Here is a 16,964-nt window from a genome sequence, read left to right as displayed (position 1 = left end):
ACACACTGACACGTGTGAACCATACTGCTAGCAACGCTCGCAACCCAGTTAACACACTGACCGCTTGGGGAAGGTGTTCTTTTGTAGCAGACAACAGCACTGCTCCTTACAGCTGGTGACGTCACGTATACCATGGCAAAATAGTGGTCGCCGGAGTTTATAACCAACGACTTCTACAAATTATTTTGGGCAGAAATAATCGATTCAAGTCCAGTTTTCACGCGCGTACAAGCCTATTTGATCCTCTACCTCCGTTTTTTGCCGAAAACCGTAAATTTCTGGGTGACCATGACATGGCCCCTTTAAGTACAGTAGACACCCAGTAAACAGACACTCATCAGAATCACTGCTTACACGGAACAACTGCCTTTCATGCGATTGGCTTCGTACTTGAAGGCTTGAACCCATTTCATCTCTCAGTAAATAAAACTCCTGTCAAATGAAACATATGGTTGTGCCAGTATTGGCACCAGTCATGAGAAAAATTGTTGAATGGGGAGTGTTGCTGGGATCAGTGTATCGACAAGAGCACTTTTTTTCGTCAGGGCTTTGACATGTGTGCTTTTATTTTATGTCCTTGTACACAAGACTGGATGTGTGAGAAGTAGGCCATGGTAATGTGAAATTTTCGTGAGATATTTCAAGCTCTCTCGGTAGCAAATTCTTTGATAAACTTTGAAATCTTACACTTGCATTCCAGGCCAACCCTGCCATGATATCAAAGCTGCTCTACTGCTCACGGACCCTGCCTGAAATCGAAAAGGTGCAATTTTTTCCTTTTTAACATGCTACAATCTACGTGCTCTGCATGGCCGTGTTCCAGCACTTTCTCTGTGCAGCTAAGTAAACCGCTAAGTCGATCGTCGCCGTCTAAAGCCTGGTTCCTTTTATAACAAAGCCGGCAAGAAAGACAAGGTCAAAACAACGAGTAGTGCCTGTATATTTCATTATCCAAAAATAAGATGGAAGTTGGAAACTATGAGAATTTCATTTCTGCACGGGAATGCCTAGCCTTGCCTGTTTATGCACCTAATGTCAGCTGAGTCATGTTTTTGAGAGATTTTCTCAAGGAAAATGTTAGAGTACGACAATAACGCTTGCTTAGCTTTTGTCTTGTGGATGAGAGTTGGCATCAGGTCTCACAAACATCCTCCGTGCATATTATTACTTTTTCCTGAAGCTGTCACCTTAGCGGTCAACCCAGGCTGGCTCCAACGAAGGGGAGCTAATTTTGTCATCTAAACTTTTGCTAAAGACAAGCAAGGTAAAGACGCATTTGAAGAGGTGTTATATACACGATATTGCTGCTTTTCCAGCAATAGACATGTGCGGGGGGGGGGGAGGGGGGACCAGAGTGGGCAGCCACTCACTCTTCTTGCCTAAGAAAGAAACAGGGGCGTGAAATCTGTCACATACATTGGCTCAGTAGGGTGGAGGCTCTACGGTAAGCCTTTGCCCCCCTTGTGGCGAATCCTGTGCATGCTTATGTTTTTAAGAAAGAGTATTGAATAAAATTCATTGTCAATGTGACGTCATAGAATTGAGTGAATGTGATTCGCTCATACATCTGCACAAATGCTTTTTTAGTAAGACTATAATGTGCTTTCTATTGCAATATCAGCACTGGTAGTCTCAATTCCCATCTAAAAAAATAACATTTGCGCTTTTTGGACCCTTATTAGAAATCTAGCAATATATAGTCTGATGAGGAAATCTTATACTTAAAGTCCACAAATGTGGCAATTGTTTTAAAACAGAAAAAGGGGAAAGTAGAGATAGCAATGCTAAAAAAAAATAAAAAGGATGAGTGAAAATATTACACCTGGTGTTATAGAATGGCCATGGGCTTTTAGAAATCTCTGGTCACCATCCACAGTCACAATGATGGTACGTAATAAGGTATTGGTTCGGAGTACATTTCGCATTGTCACAAGGGTCCTGAGTTGCGTTCACATAATGAACGACTGCTCAGCTTACGAAAATTGCGGCTTTTGGACCGCTCTTGTACAAAATAATTGCGGTCGAACCCCTTTATAAGAGACACTGATATAAGAGACACCAGTGTGCCTACAGTAAAATATGGGTTGATAGGAAAATGCACACGAGGTACCCTGCTTATACCAGACATCTCATATAAAAGACAAGAACTTCTGCCCAGAACATGCCTTCTATAAATGGGTTCAACTGTACTGGATTGACATATTTCTCAATAAAATGAAAGTGCATCGATGTAACAGGCATTTGTTTGTTGTTTTCTTGACACTTCTGACAGCTCATTAATTTGGACATTTTTTGAGGTCCCGTGAAATCCTAATTAAAAATTATTTACTGTACTTGTTCCTTGCCGTGCTAAAGACGACTCTCTTCAGCCTTGGCCATGTTGCGCTTTGTGCAGGTAGTGGAGGAGCTGCGTCGTTTGCTCGAGCACTACAAGCGGGAGACCGGGGAAGACATGGGTTTGCTGGGGCTGTGCCTCACATCTCGTAAGAACCTCTGCATACACCCGCAGGTGAGGATGGATTGGAAAAGTTGCGAGCAGTCCACTCACTCGCCCTGCACTAATGCGCCATGCAGTTATGGAAGTTTCGTAACAGGCCCACAAGTAGAGAAGCCCGGGGCCCACTGCTCGACACTCGTCGCTAGGCTAGTACGTCTCCTGTGGCACCAGCCACCCCAACCACTGCAGAGAAGAGGGTGAAGTACGAAGCTAAGGATTCGGTTGCGAAGGTGAAAATATTGAAGGCATTGCAAGCGGGAGCACCTTGAAAAGAAGCCGTGGAAAAGGTTAACGCGAAGAAAAGCACGCTGAGCAGTTACGAAAATTGCGATGACCAGATTATGCAAGCGTATGACGGCGACACGTTTGGAGATAAGAGGAAGAGGCTTCGAACGGCAGCGCTCCCGAAGCAAGAAGAGGCGCTGTTGCGCTGGATTGCCGTATCGCGCACTGCACATTTGCTTTTAAGCGGCCCCATTATCTGCGCACAAGCAGAGAAGTTTGCGCTGACCGTAAACATTGACTTTTTCATTGCGTCGTAAGTGTGGTTCGACCGTTTGAAGAAACGGCACGGGCTGGTGTTCCGCAACGCGTGTGTTGAAAGAGGTGCCGTTGACGAAAGAAAAGCGGCGAAGAGCAAGATCGCCGTTATGTAAGCATCATGCCAGCTGATGGGGCCTTCAGCAATTGCGTCGCAGTTACAGCGATGTTGCTTGGCCAACACAGTGACTGACAGCAATATCGTTGGTGAAGTCTTGCATGGCGAAGGGAAATCGGCTGACGAATACCCAAGTGGTGCAGACGAGTGTCCACACCACACAATAACGGAGGCTGCGCATGCATTGGCCATTTTAGAGAACATATGCATGGTTACCTCGAACAGTGTGCGCGAACTGAGCCACCTGCAGGAACTTTGCAATATTGTGACTTCATCGCCCATTGCCTCTGTAAAGCAAACCGCGATCACATACTTTTTGAAGAATTGAAAGTTTGACGCTGTAGGAGACATTTGTAGTGTTTTGTTTGTACTCGCGATAATTCATACCCTTGGTTAAGGGGGGACGCGAGTCTTAGAATGGTGAAAAATGGCCAAAAAGTCCATTTTGAGAAAATGCGATATTTGAAATTTTTAGACCTATAAGCACGTGTCCTCAAATGGTAAAAGCTGAACTTGATCAGTAAATGGATTAAAATTGAATATGAAGTCACCACGGGAGCCGCAAAACAACCCACAGCAGGTCAAATTCGTTCAAACTTCCCACACGCGCCGCTGGCGAGGCAGTCGGCTGATCGCCGCCATCTTGGGCTTGTTTTGAAGCTGATTCCTTTGTGCACATTTTGTCACCCTTCAAAATGGCGCCACTTAAACAGAACGGCCGCCCTCGCCCCTTTTCCGGAGCCCCCTTCCGAACCGCTGATTGGCCGGAGCGCGCGCACCAGGCGAGCCCCCTGTTCCTCGCTTCCCATTGGCTGATGCGGCCAAAGTTGCCCGAGCTTTTTTTTTTGTATATTGTTCGTCGGCCGCCGGTTCCCGTTCGCGCACGTTGTTTGTGTGCTTCCCACACGTGCCCGCTCGTGCTACGCGACCGACGCACCAACTTTCCATCTTTTGCTGGAATGATTGGAGACGCTCGTCGAAAAAAGAAGACGCGCCAAGCGTACGGCAAGAAACGGAGGCGCCCGTGGAACGCCTGCCAAAAGAAAGCAGCTGACAACGTGCAGCCGATTTCGCCCGATGCCGTCGAAGCGGCGCATTCCGACGACAGCGCGCAGCCGCGGCCGCTTGTGTCCGAAGCGGTGCACTCTCCTGTGCCTTGCAGCAGCACCTCATCGGATTGTGTCGTCATCGGATCGTCATCTTGCACTTCCAGCAGCATCCTAGACCGCATTGACACGGCGTTTTATTCGGCGGACGAGTTTGCTGAGTGCGCGAAAAAGGCAGCGGGCTTGAAGGCATCACTCGCATCGCAGTGTGCAACGTAACGTAAGTCCGAGTTACTAGATATTGATCTGGAGGATGCTGGCAAAGAAAACGGGACAGAATTGGTTATTGTTGATCTGGCGGCAATACGCTCGTTATTTGGACTTGTCGTGTGCCCAGAATGCGGTGAAAGAAGCGTCACTATTTCAAAGGCCAAGAAAGAGTACAGGCTGTGTTCGAAGCTCATAGTCACGTGCGGCAGTTGTGACTTTCGCGAAGAGCGTTTTTTGTCCCCACGTATTGCCGACGAGACCGACGCCAAAATAAGGCTATTTGAAGTTTATATGCGTGCCATGAAGGCCATCAACAGTATCGGCAAGGGGGCAACGGCTGTGTCAGACTTCTTCGCCGGGATGAATATTTCGCATCGAGGGCTTCACCACAAGAATTACCAAAGCCACATGAATATAATGAAAGAAGTCTGCTGTGCGACTGCTGCCGAACGCGAAGCGGCGAGCGCTGCTCGCGTCAAGGAGCTCTATGCGGAGTTTGGCAACGCGCCCGGAAACATCGACGTCATTTATGACGGCACCTGGCTTACGCGTGGACATAGCTCGCATATATGTGTTGGCTGCATTGTTGAGATGTATAGTGGCCTCGTCATAGACCATATCGTGCTATCGAACTTTTGCCTGGCTTGCACCACAGGACCCAAGGAAGGAGAAGCAGGACATTCTGCCTGGCTCATTCAGCATGCCCCTCTGTGCCAGAAGAATGTTTATTGTAATGCTGGCCAGATGGAAGTGGAGGCAGCACTACGCTTGTTTGAGCGGTCACTTGAAAAGCACAAGTTTCGTTATACGACAATGCTGTCGGACGGCGACAGCAGGACATTCCATGCACTCATAGAAAAAGAGATGTACGGCTTCATAAAGGTGGCCAAAAAAGGACTGCATAAATCATGTAGACAAGCGTATGGGAGCTGTCTTACGTACCCTTGTTGGAAAAAAAAAAAAAGCTCAAGGTGGCTCACTTGGTAGAAAGGGCAGACTTACGCAACAAAAGATAAAGAAGATCACCTCATACTATGGCTACGCATTGAGAAGCCACAGGAACAATGTTCCAGGCATGCAGAAGGCTGTTCTAGCAACTTTGAACCACATGTTTTCAACTGAGGAGGCACCAAAGCATGACCTTTGCCCTGAAGGCCCTGAATCCTGGTGCAAATTTCAGAGAGATCTTGCGAAAAATGAGAAGCCCCCACCACACAAGGACAGCCTGTCTGATTTCGTAACTGAGGCATTGGAGCCTGTGTTTAGGCGGCTGAGCGACAATGCCCTCTTGGAAAGGTGCAGCGATGGGATCACCCAGAACCCAAGTGAGAGCTTGCACGCTATGATTTGGCAGCAGGCCCCCAAAACTCAGCATGCATCCTTGCGGAGCATCGAAAGGGCAGTTGCCGAAGCCATCAGCCGCATCATTCGAGGCACAACCAAGAGCAACTTGGAAATTGCCGAGAAGCTGGGTTACAGCGCTGGCAATAACTTGGTGCATCGCAGCCTTGAGAAGGACAAGGGCAGGCTGCAAAAATCGCGAAGAGAGCATCTCGACAGCAGTTCAATAAAGGAAAGACTTTCAAAGCGTCACAAGCCAGCAGGGGACTCTGCTTATAGCCCTGGTCTGCTGTAAACAGTCATGATGGCAAATAGTGAGAATTTTTGCAAAAATAAATATTCTTGCTTTTAGACCTAAACCTTGCGTAAATCTATTGTCTATCCAAGGACAACATTATTACATGATTTTTTTGTGTTCCTTTCACTTGCAAGGCACTGGAACGACCACAAAGCAAAAAAATAATAATTCTCATGCTGAGTCAATGACTATTTTAAAGTTCTAGAACAAGCTATGAGCAGTATTCTGGGAAACTTAGCATGGCCATTTATCCTATAATATAGAGCTACAAATGATGTCAATAATATCGCTGTAACTTCACTTTAGCAAAAGTTAAAGTTGCTAGAAACTTCAAACGCGTTTTTCTCAGTTCGATGTTTTTGGACATTCCACTCGGCCTTACAAGGGTTTTTCCTATGTTAAACTCGAGTGAATGCGACAAAGTTGGTATCATTTTATTCGTCTTGACACGATCTAGGGGGTGATACTATTTCTATTTCTCTAGCATCACTTCAAAAGTTACCATTGAAAATTTTAGTGAGAGAAATTTATTTTAATATAGTGACCAGAAGTGTTTGTCCGTTTTCTTGCTTATAAAATGCCTTCAAATGGATAAAAATAGCATCACCCCCTACTGCAAGTCTCCAGCATTGGGATTATGCATTTACTTTTTGGATTTAGCAAGATTGCCAAGAAGTCCCGTAAGAAGGACGCAATTAAGATTCAGACCTTCATATTTTCTAAACCACTTGAAATATTAAGAAACAAATTAGAGATTTGAAATGAGCATGAAAAACTAGCTTAGGTAGTGCAGTTTGGTTAAGATTGAGCGAAAAATGTTTTAAAAAATTTTTAGAATCCACATCCCCCTTAATTCGGGCATGCTCTCCGGTCTCATGAAGTCCGAATAAACGGGGTTGTACTGTATTCCTAACACCGTATTTATTGCAAGGCTATTGTTCATACACTTTGTACCAATATTTCCCTACATCTGGGTTCGTTGTACCAATGTCAGAGCGTAGGTGAGAAGCACAGTTCAAAGTAATCTGGAACCACTCAGTTATGTTGTCTGTCAGAGTTTGATGTGTAGGCTTAGCTTTTGCAGAGCAAGTACATGCGTTTTCTTATTTACTTAACCTCACTATATAACTACACTCAGACGGTCATTATAACAAAGTTCTATCTTACCCGAAAATAAGTTTGTTATATCTGAAACTTCATTACAAAGGTTTATCCCTGACACTATATCTATTGCAAGACTATTTCATATACTTCGTTATAACCGACATTTCGTTATATCCGGGCTCATGGTATTGAGGTTTCAAATTCGCTCCATACATTTGAGGACCTCCTTTGGAATTCGGTCAAGATGCTTTCCTTTTGGTTTCATCTCATTTCTTTTGCTAGCTTCTCATAAGCTGTATTGTTTTTGGTGTTTTGTTTTTACTATCCAGTGCGTCTACACTGCCTAAGTTTTAACATATTCAGCACCCTTATTTAATTTTGGAGCTCCTAACTCTAGTAGCTTACCGTGTTACCTTAGCTTAACTGGCACATTTGCAGGTGAGCCTAGAGCGGGACGGCCGAGTAGTGGACGGTCGGTGCTTCAGCCTGACGGCCTCGTATCGGCGAGCGCAAGCAACCGACCCCGACACCCAGTGCTGTTCCTTTTTTGAGGTGAGCACATCAATCGGCAGAGCTGGTAGATACATGCTTACACATACTGTGTTGCGCACTTATTAAGTTTTTGTCTAACTGGCCTGTTAAACGTGTAACCACTGATAGGTTGCACGGAAATTTCTGGAAATGTTCTTGATTACTTTCGAACCCTCTGATAAAATTGGAGGCGCAACGCGAACTATGTAATTTATCTTGGGACTAACATGACCACCAGCTAGAATCTCTATGCCGAATCTTCTATACCATGTGTACAAATTATCTGATCAGATTACTGACAACTGATGTTGTTGCTTGCCTCTTCCATTTCACTTTAAGTGTGGCTTCTTTCCTCTGGGAACGCGGGGATATGCTTGCGGTGTTTCCATTTTTTTTTTTCATTGCTCACCGACTGTCGACGTTCTCATCTAATTGTGGGGTGTTTCGTCATCTCGCTTGACTATCGACTTGATGGCTTTTGAAACCTCCCCTGTTGAAGCTTCCGCGTGCTTGACCATTGAGACAAAATACTATCGGCGAGTCAGCACGAGGTTCTGATTGTTTGTCTTTCCTATGCCTTCAGCTTCTGCATTTGCGTGAATTCTGTATTTGCACCATACTCATTCATCGTACCACTGATTGCGTTGTCTTCACCGCGCAGAACTTTGAGAGCCAGGGCCGAGACATCCCTCTGCCCACGGGTATCTACAGTGTGGTGAGTTCACTGTTTTGCACATTGCTTGAATGTTCACAGTTCTGTGCCCTGTATTGTCGTCTGTGAAGTGACAGAGACTGGGGGTTTTTTGTTAGCAATTGTTCAGAGGATACTCAACTTGTAACTAAAAATTTAAAGCTTTTTCTTATGGTGATAGTGCCGCAAAAAACACTGCAGATAAAAAATAGCCCACACACATCAATTGACGTGCTTGAACTTTGTGCAGGCAGTACCCTTCTATAAATGTGGCTCAGGCCATTGGATGTTGTATTGTATCTACTTGCATAATAAACACACTCGCATAATAAATGCACCCGCGACTTCAGTCGTCAAAATATGTATTTTTTTTTTCTGTATACTAAATGCATCTCCTACATTCATCTGCTGCATTGCTGCAAAGCGACACATGACAATGAGTGAAGTTCAACAGAGAAGCTGTTTCCAACCAGTGCACACATATATCAATTGTGAAAGGTTGAGCTACCTTATTTTCTTCTTTTGCATCATTTCATTTTTGCTCATCCTGAAATAGTTTTCGTGAATTTCGCCTGGCATAATAAACACAGTGCCCAATTTCGCTTTAAATTTTCTTGGAAAAAGGTGTGCTCATTATGCAAGTATGCACGGTGTTCAAAAGGCTCTTTTCAGTTTTAAATTCATTGTGTACAGCAGTTTTGGTCACATTCTCAGGCGAGGCATTGCAATGAGCTATGACTCGGCTGGGGTTGTAGGAAGCAGCGCCATGTCACTTTTTTCCACCAGTGCTCCCTCTTTGACAGTTGTTCAGCACTTAACGTAACTTGGTGTGTGCTTGACCTTTGCTCTGCTTGTGGTAAACTTAATTCTCCTTGCCCATTCGTGCAGGATGACCTGAAGGAGTATGGACGGCAACGCCAGCTGTGTCCTTATTTTGTGGCACGGCAAGCAGTGAGTTCATTTTCCTTGTGGTTCCTTGACACGTGTCCCATGCAGTGTGTAATGCAACTTTAAATGCATGCAGGTTGAGTGCTGTAGTGTTTGTGTTGCAATGACATGTTAAAGGTTGTCAACTAGTTGGGGTATGCAAATAATCTAACCTTCACATATTCTTCTAATAATAGCGCTTGCTATTCGATTCGCACCGTGCCTTGTTTATTCTAAGTATTTGATCATTCACACATTGAACATTCGCCAACATGTAAAATGCCCATCCACGCTTCTCAGGAGCCAGCGGACGATGCGATTTGTTCCTTGCAACAGAGCACGCCAGAGCTTCTTGCTTTTGCGGGTCCGCTAACGTGATGTTTTTGCCCACAAAGTTCAGATGCATCGCCAACATCGGTGCCATGAATGGAGTTAGGCCTGGTCACGACTCCGAGCTGTAACCTCGGTCATAATGTGCGTGGCCGCAGTGCCCAACGTCTCAAAGTGTGTCACGCTCGATCACACCTACAGAGAGATGTCTCGTGAAGATCTCCGTTACGAGTTCTGAAGTGATGATTAGCAGCACCTCTAACTGCATGTCTCACAAGTGATTATTGTATTCGGTTCGAGACTCTCGTCTACTATGTTTGCAATGACCGCGGTGCACTACCCTAATCTGTTGCTTGAGGTACCGCTTGCAGCTGCAAAACTAAAGCGTAACTATGTTTTCAATGATCGTTGACTTCCGAATACAGAGCAAGTGCTATCGTGTCATCAAACAGTGTGATTGTTGACAGCCTTGACGGGCAAGGAGTAGGCAACAGTCTCCCAGAGCGATTTTCCGACTAATGGCGAGGCATTCTACAGCAACGTGGCGGACGGAGCCAACGGGAGGCTTCGAAATGAACTTTAAATACTTGCTATTTGTATGCTCGTTTCTGGATGGAGGACCTAGCTGAAGTGGGAAACTTGAAGACTGATAGATGCTTTTTCTGACATGTCCAATATAGAAGTGCCCAGTTGCACCTTCGAGAAACAATATTTTTTTTAGAATACAGTAGTTTGGAATAAGCTTAGAGATCCCCTGCAGCTTTTTTTCCGTGGTTTTGCTTTGAAGTGTTAAAAAAGTTCTTTATAAATATGCAAAAATTATTTGAATCGGTTTGCACTGAAAATATATTATTTGATCTTACTTTGCACCCATAATTTTTTTCTTTGCACTGCTCTATTGATTAGTTGATACACTTAAACCTTATTATAATGAAGTTTCATCTTGAATAAATATAAGTTTGTTACATTTAAAAATTTGTTGTAAATGTATATTTTTAACACTGTGTTATTCCTAGACCATTCTTTATTTGCTTCATTATAGCCGTTGTTTCGTTACATTCATGTTAGTTATATCGAGGTTTGAGTGTAACCGATTACTCAGCTGCTGCACTAAGCACAGGTTAAGGAGCTCACCAGTATGCTCATGGACTGTGTGTGTTGTAATAGCAAAGGGGAAGATATTGTAGCGAAGCCTCTTAGCATGTTTTGCTGCACATTTGGTCTAGCAGTGTTGACATTGGTTTCTTTATATTTGTTGTTGCTGTTAACTGTTACTGATGTGTCCTGGTGTACATGTCGAAATGTTTTGCAGCTCCTTGTATGGGGAAGCATGCAGAAACAACCCCAGCTTGATGCTGAGCTGTTTGATTCGTGTTGTCTTGCTGTTGTAAAAACAGTGTGTTTATATCGTACTATGTACGCCTGTAGTTCTTGCTTCACTGCCGCAAAACGTTGTTCAAGCGCGTCATGGGCTAAGAAGCCCTTACGTCTCTTAACACTGCTTGGAATTCTATAAAATACACTCACACCTCGATACGACGAACCCAGACGTAATGAAACATTGGTTATAGTAATGAAGTAAATGAAGGATAGTTTTGCAATAGGTAAAAAGCTAGGAATATACCTTTATTGTCCATTTTCGGATATAACGAACTCATCTTTGTGTAAAATGCAACTTCGTAATAATGGAGGTCAAATGTATATGTAAAATGAAGTAATATACAGGCACCTATAGTACTCATGTGTTTGGAATGGGTGCTTTTCTGTGCGGCAACAAGGGCCGATACACGATAGTGGCATTCAACTCTGTACTTATACTATTTTGCTTTAGAGATAATTTACACAGAGATCCTGACACGAATAGACCAACTGTGTGGCAATATTTGTGGTTTCGTGCGTAGGTTCTGAATGCCAAGGTGGTGGTCTACAGCTACCACTACCTGCTGGACCCCAAGATCGCCGAGGTGGTCTCCAAGGAAATGAGCCGCAACGCTGTCGTCATCTTTGACGAGGCCCACAATATTGGTAAGTCCGCTCATCTTTGGTTTGAGTGTGGTGCGTGTGCAAAGAACTGCACAGGATTAGAATAATTTCTGCGGGTGGTGCTGTTGCAACTGAATCCCGCATGTTCTCTAGTATAACCCCCACAAAAGGTGCAGTTACTTCGCAGATGAAGTTGGAGAGTGCATTATAGACCAACTAGGTGGCTTCGCAGCAACATTGACAACACGCATGCAAGTTGATACACTGAAAGTTCGTCAAATAAATACCACTAATTCAGAGAATCAGATAATTTGAATGAATTCTCTGGTCCCAACAAGGCATTGTTCAGTGGCCTTGAATTCTCATTGATTTAGTCATATTAGGGCACAACCCGGTTAATTTGGATTATTCTCGAAGCGTGCCTAGCGGGAAGCACCGCAAATCTGTAGAGCAAATGAGAGGTTTGCAGACAACAAAAATGAAGCGGTGCAGTCTGCATGGCCACCATCATCAGTGGGAACTGTATCTGGCAACAATAGTAATGGCATTTTGGGTTAGCGTGCTTTGGATTCGGACAGAATGTTTCGAGTGGTGGTCACTTTGTGAACAAAATGGCGAAAATTGTGGCTTTCACACTGCTCTTATGCACAGTTCAAGATTCACGTATTCTTCCAGAATATAAGAGTCTATTGAGGTAATTAGCATTTCTTTATTTTATTGCTTTCTTGATACTATCAGTGATTTATAAACTATTAGTTTGGACATTTTTTCTGGTCTCGGGAAATCTGAATGAACAAGCTTTTATTGTAGCAATAGCGGTGGCTGACACCGACAGTAGGTGGAGATGGTATAAATATAAAAAAACCTAAATATAATTAGACTGGATATAACTAAATATTGGTTATAACGAAGTAAATGAAAGTGGTCTTGCAATAGACATAGTGTTAAAAATAGACCTTTATAAGGAATTTTCAGATATAACAAATTTATTTTTAAGTTAGATGCAAATTTGTAATAATGAGGTGGTAGTGTACTTGCATTGTATTGAAAAAGCAAAAGGCATGGCTCAGTTGGACTAAAGCTTTAGCTGTACTACTGCAGCGTAAAAGTGCTGCAGACAAAGTGTGTGTTTATTCTCATGTATCACACAGATAAAGTTTCTTCTCTATGTGAAGAAAGCCCACTCAGGTATGGGTTGTAGCTGTTGGCGATAATTTAAATCTAGTTAATGGTACATGCTAGTGGCTACTATCATATAAAGTGTGCGTGTAATATGAGGTGTTTCTGCTGCTTCTGGTACCTGGAATCCTTTTTAGTAAGCGTGGACTTTGATAGTTCTTTTTTTTTACACTGAAGCATTGGAAGCCTTATTGGTGTCCATAGTGTGGGAAAAGTGTGCAAAAAATAAACAAATGGATGATAAAAATCGGGGTTTAAAAAATGCCATATGAATAGGCGAGAAATAATGAACCTGTAGAAAAAAAAAAACTTCTCGCGGTTTTCGAGCACAGTGCCTTCAGCACAGACGCGCCATAACCATGCTGTACCAGTCATGCCATTGGTGCATATCATGGTGAACAGAACGCCCTGAAGTATTTGCTGTGTTGAAGCTCATGCGCTGACATGCTCGACATGTTTTTTCAATTTGCCATTGATGCATGATGAGCCCCATATGCTTGATGCTGTGTCTGCATATCACCCTGTAACAAATTGTGCAATGCTTCACCGGATAATAGCGAGGTTAATAGCACGTGGCGTAACAGCTAAACTAATCTTCATATCCAGTAATTTCAAGCGGCTGTGCCAATGAAGAACCCCTAATTTCTTGTATGCAGCCATCACTGACGCATGCAACGTTGGTGCCATGTATGACAGGACGAGTACTGATACAAATTGAAATTTTCTGACATATTTACAGCTGTGCTTCCTATGTAAGTGATGTTTTAGATATAGCCAGTATACTTGTCCGTTGTTATCAATTTGCTGCATTTCGTGAACTTGGGAGAGTCCTCTGCTGTGACTTTGCAGACAATGTGTGCATCGAGTCCATGAGCGTGCGCCTGACAAAGCGGACCATCGACGGGAGCATGGAGAACATCGACAACCTCGACCACACCATCAAGGAGTAAGTTACTTGCTTGTCTCTTTTATGGTGCTAAGGAACATCTCACCAGAGCCTCCTGTTGCTGTGGGTCCATTGCCTCCAGGAGCCCGAGCATGTGCCCATGCAGCCTTGAAGATATTCATTGCTGTCACCTGTTGCAACGATGCAAACTGCGGCACAAACGCTAGTGCGTTCAGCTACACGGCAGCAGCAGTTTTGGGGAGGGCCAAAGGATCCAGTCCCTTCCGTGGCCGCTTTTTAAAATTTCAGTTGCGTGAAAATAATGCAATGTGTGGCTACTTTTTAAAATTTCATTTGCATGAAATTGATGCAACGTGTGGGCTGCTTTGCAGCGTAATCTGCTATGAGTTGCACAATGTACATTGAAGTTTTTCGATCCTTCTTGTCAATGCAAACGTCATATTTTTCTAGATGTTTACCCTGCACAGGAGGTTCCAGTTCAGTCTCCGACTCCGGGACCTCCTCCTGTATACTCAATTGCAATAATTTGATTTTATGGAAATAAAATTTCTGATTCTGAGTGCACAGCAGTCTGTTTCGATGGCGTGGTAGTCCACTGCCCCTGCCTCTATCCGGTGTGGTTATCGCGCACATTTAGGTTAAACATTGGGGTTCAGAGCAGATTGGAACCCTGGCGTTTTGCTTGGCAAGCAGGTTCACTGCCCCAAAGTCACGCCAGTGCATGAATTGTTTTAGAAAGACGCTCGTACAAGTGTCGTGTTTATTGAAAAAAATTTGTTCACAGATGCAGTGGTCAGTATTAAACTAAAAATCAAATAAACATACAAAGAAATACTAGTAGCTGCAAATGTTACAGTGGCTTTGTTACAAATACTGCCCGATACTTTGTGGATGCTTTGATGGCACAAGGTAAAGGTTTCTGTAGTTTTCCAGCAAGTTACAGAAAATAGTGTATGTCGGGTACCCATAATGGCACAGTGAATATCGAACAAGGTGAAATCGCATGAAGTGTTGCACAATGTGAACCCTGTATAAGTGAACAGTAGTGCTCACTTTCACTTACACGTCGTAGGGCTTGCACGTCAGTCCTGCTTGATCCCAGAAAGCTTCAAGGCTTGCGGCGCACCATTTTATGAATAAATCATAGCCGTTCTCGTGCGTCGTTTATTCCACCAAATGGGGAGTGTGTGTTATGAGCCCTTAGAGCGCACGCCTTTCAAAAATGGAACTTTCACCGTGCAGGTTGAAAGAGAAGGATGCTGAAAAGCTGCGCACCGAATACGAGCAGCTGCTGGAGGGGCTGCGCCAGGCCAAGGAAGCCCGGGACGCTGATCTCATCCTTGCCAACCCTGGTAATGCGCTCTATTTAGAATCCGCAGTCATGCAATAGTGATAATTGAATCACCTCTAGATTTAATGGGTAATGTAATGAACTACTTTTGTGTGCTGGTAATTCAGTAATGTGTCTTTTATTGCGTATTTCATCTGTCACCTTCAGCCTCAGTACTACTAATGTGTTCAGTGTATTCAAAAATTTGTATTTAGTATTCACTTTGTACAACTTACCTGTTTCTGTATTTACTGACTCACATCTGTGGCGTTTAAATTAGGGTGTATGACCCCTCCCTCACCTAATATTAGAACCTTTGATATACTTGAATAAATAAATATAAGGAATTGCTCCAAGTGAGTAATTTAAAAAAAAAAAATTCAGTTTTTTCTATTACTTTTGATTAAAAACAGCATTTCGCTTTCCTTGTGGCATAAAGAAATCACTAAGTAAAGGAAATTAAAATCGTATAGACAAGTCAATCTCAGCGTCAAAGTTGAATAAAGTTCTCTGAGGGCAAATGAAGTGTACCTGGGTGTTACATTGCAGTGGGTGTTATAGCAACGTGCAGGTTCTTAGTTAATGGGTGTCCGAGCCGTCGCCCCAGACTCCCACGAAAAGACGAGGCCGTTTGTACGCCACACTTTATACACACGAAAAACGAACACACATAACATGGACAGGCTATTTAAAGAATCCTTCACTGTCTCTGTGAACTATCAAAGTCCTAAACTAACCGTCCCTCCTTTTTAGCATGGACGCAAGACATGAGGTCGGTCTCACCGAGGTTCGTTGCTACGTCTTGAGCTGGCTCGCGTTGTCCGCACGGTCAACCAGGCGACTAGTTGATGGGTAGGCTCCGCCCCCGCAGCCACGTCGCGGCTGGACACATCTGCTGGAGCTCGAGCCCGTAGCCCGACAGCTCCGCGTTGCTCGCACGGTAGACCAGGTGGACCCGTTGGCGCGGTAGACCAGGCACTACCGCCGGCCGCGTCCCGGCCGGACACCTCTGCTGGAACTCGTGCCCGTAGCCCGACAGCTCCGCGTGTCCTCAAGCACAGGATGCCTTGAAGCCGCAGCACGTCAGCGACGCACGGCCGTGGCAGGTAGAACGTGGCAGGTAGGCCGGGCTCGACTGTTACTAGGCTCGGGTCCGGAACCCAACGGCCGAGTCGAGAGCCCCGTCTTCCTCGTTCCTTCTCGTACCTCCGCCGCCACGCTACTCCGCGCTCGTGCTACCTTCGTCGTTGTCTGCTTCAAGCGCGCACTTTGTATGGCGCGCACTTTGAATGGCGCGCACTTTGAAGCTTCGCGCACGACACATATCACAAAAGCCCCCCCTTAAATGAGTTTTTTCTTTTTTTTTTTAAAAAAAAAAAAAACTGCTGACACGTGCGCGGTCTGTAAACCCCTTCACTGTATATGTCCTCTGTATAGTTCACATGTCGAGGTCCAATATTTACTAAATACACAAGAACACCGTTAAATACACTGACATACTTTGAGTGTCCAACACCCAATATCACAGTGCTTGAAGTCCGAACTCTTGGCTCACAATCTACTCATGAAGTCCGCACCGGTATTCTCCGACCCTTTTATATGCTGAATGCTAAATGAGTATTCTTGCAATGCCAGGCTCCACCTCAGGACCCTACTGTTCAAGTGTCTGGCTCGGGCTAAGTACTGTAGAGGTTGGTGATCTGTTTGTACAACAAACTGGTTCCCATACAAAAAAATGTGAAACCTTTGTACCGCCCATACCAATGCCAAACACTCCCTCTCTATGGTAGAGTAATTCTTTTCCCGGGGCAGCAACTGGCGGCTTGCATAAGATACAGGGTGTAACAATCCGTCATGTTCCTGCATTAATAT

The 16,964-nt window shown here is 44.4% G+C and overlaps 1 protein-coding gene across 2 annotated transcripts in view; it reads left to right on the top strand.

Annotated features, from left to right (window-relative positions):
- Xpd (general transcription and DNA repair factor IIH helicase subunit Xpd) overlaps window positions 1-16,964 on the top strand; it is a 77,878-nt gene that overhangs the window by 7,411 nt on the left and 53,503 nt on the right. For both annotated transcript variants that reach the window (XM_075866860.1, XM_037418709.2), the window contains exons 4-11: window positions 701-763; window positions 2,396-2,509; window positions 7,653-7,766; window positions 8,407-8,460; window positions 9,325-9,387; window positions 11,595-11,718; window positions 13,705-13,801; window positions 15,005-15,114. In XM_075866860.1, the coding sequence (XP_075722975.1) occupies window positions 701-763; window positions 2,396-2,509; window positions 7,653-7,766; window positions 8,407-8,460; window positions 9,325-9,387; window positions 11,595-11,718; window positions 13,705-13,801; window positions 15,005-15,114 (739 nt within the window). The remainder of the gene's footprint in view (window positions 1-700; window positions 764-2,395; window positions 2,510-7,652; window positions 7,767-8,406; window positions 8,461-9,324; window positions 9,388-11,594; window positions 11,719-13,704; window positions 13,802-15,004; window positions 15,115-16,964) is intronic.

Source organism: Rhipicephalus microplus, chromosome 6, assembly GCF_043290135.1.
Source record: "Rhipicephalus microplus isolate Deutch F79 chromosome 6, USDA_Rmic, whole genome shotgun sequence".
Classification (NCBI taxonomy): Eukaryota; Metazoa; Arthropoda; class Arachnida; order Ixodida; family Ixodidae; genus Rhipicephalus; species Rhipicephalus microplus.
This window is presented reverse-complemented; position numbering and strand designations above follow the sequence as displayed.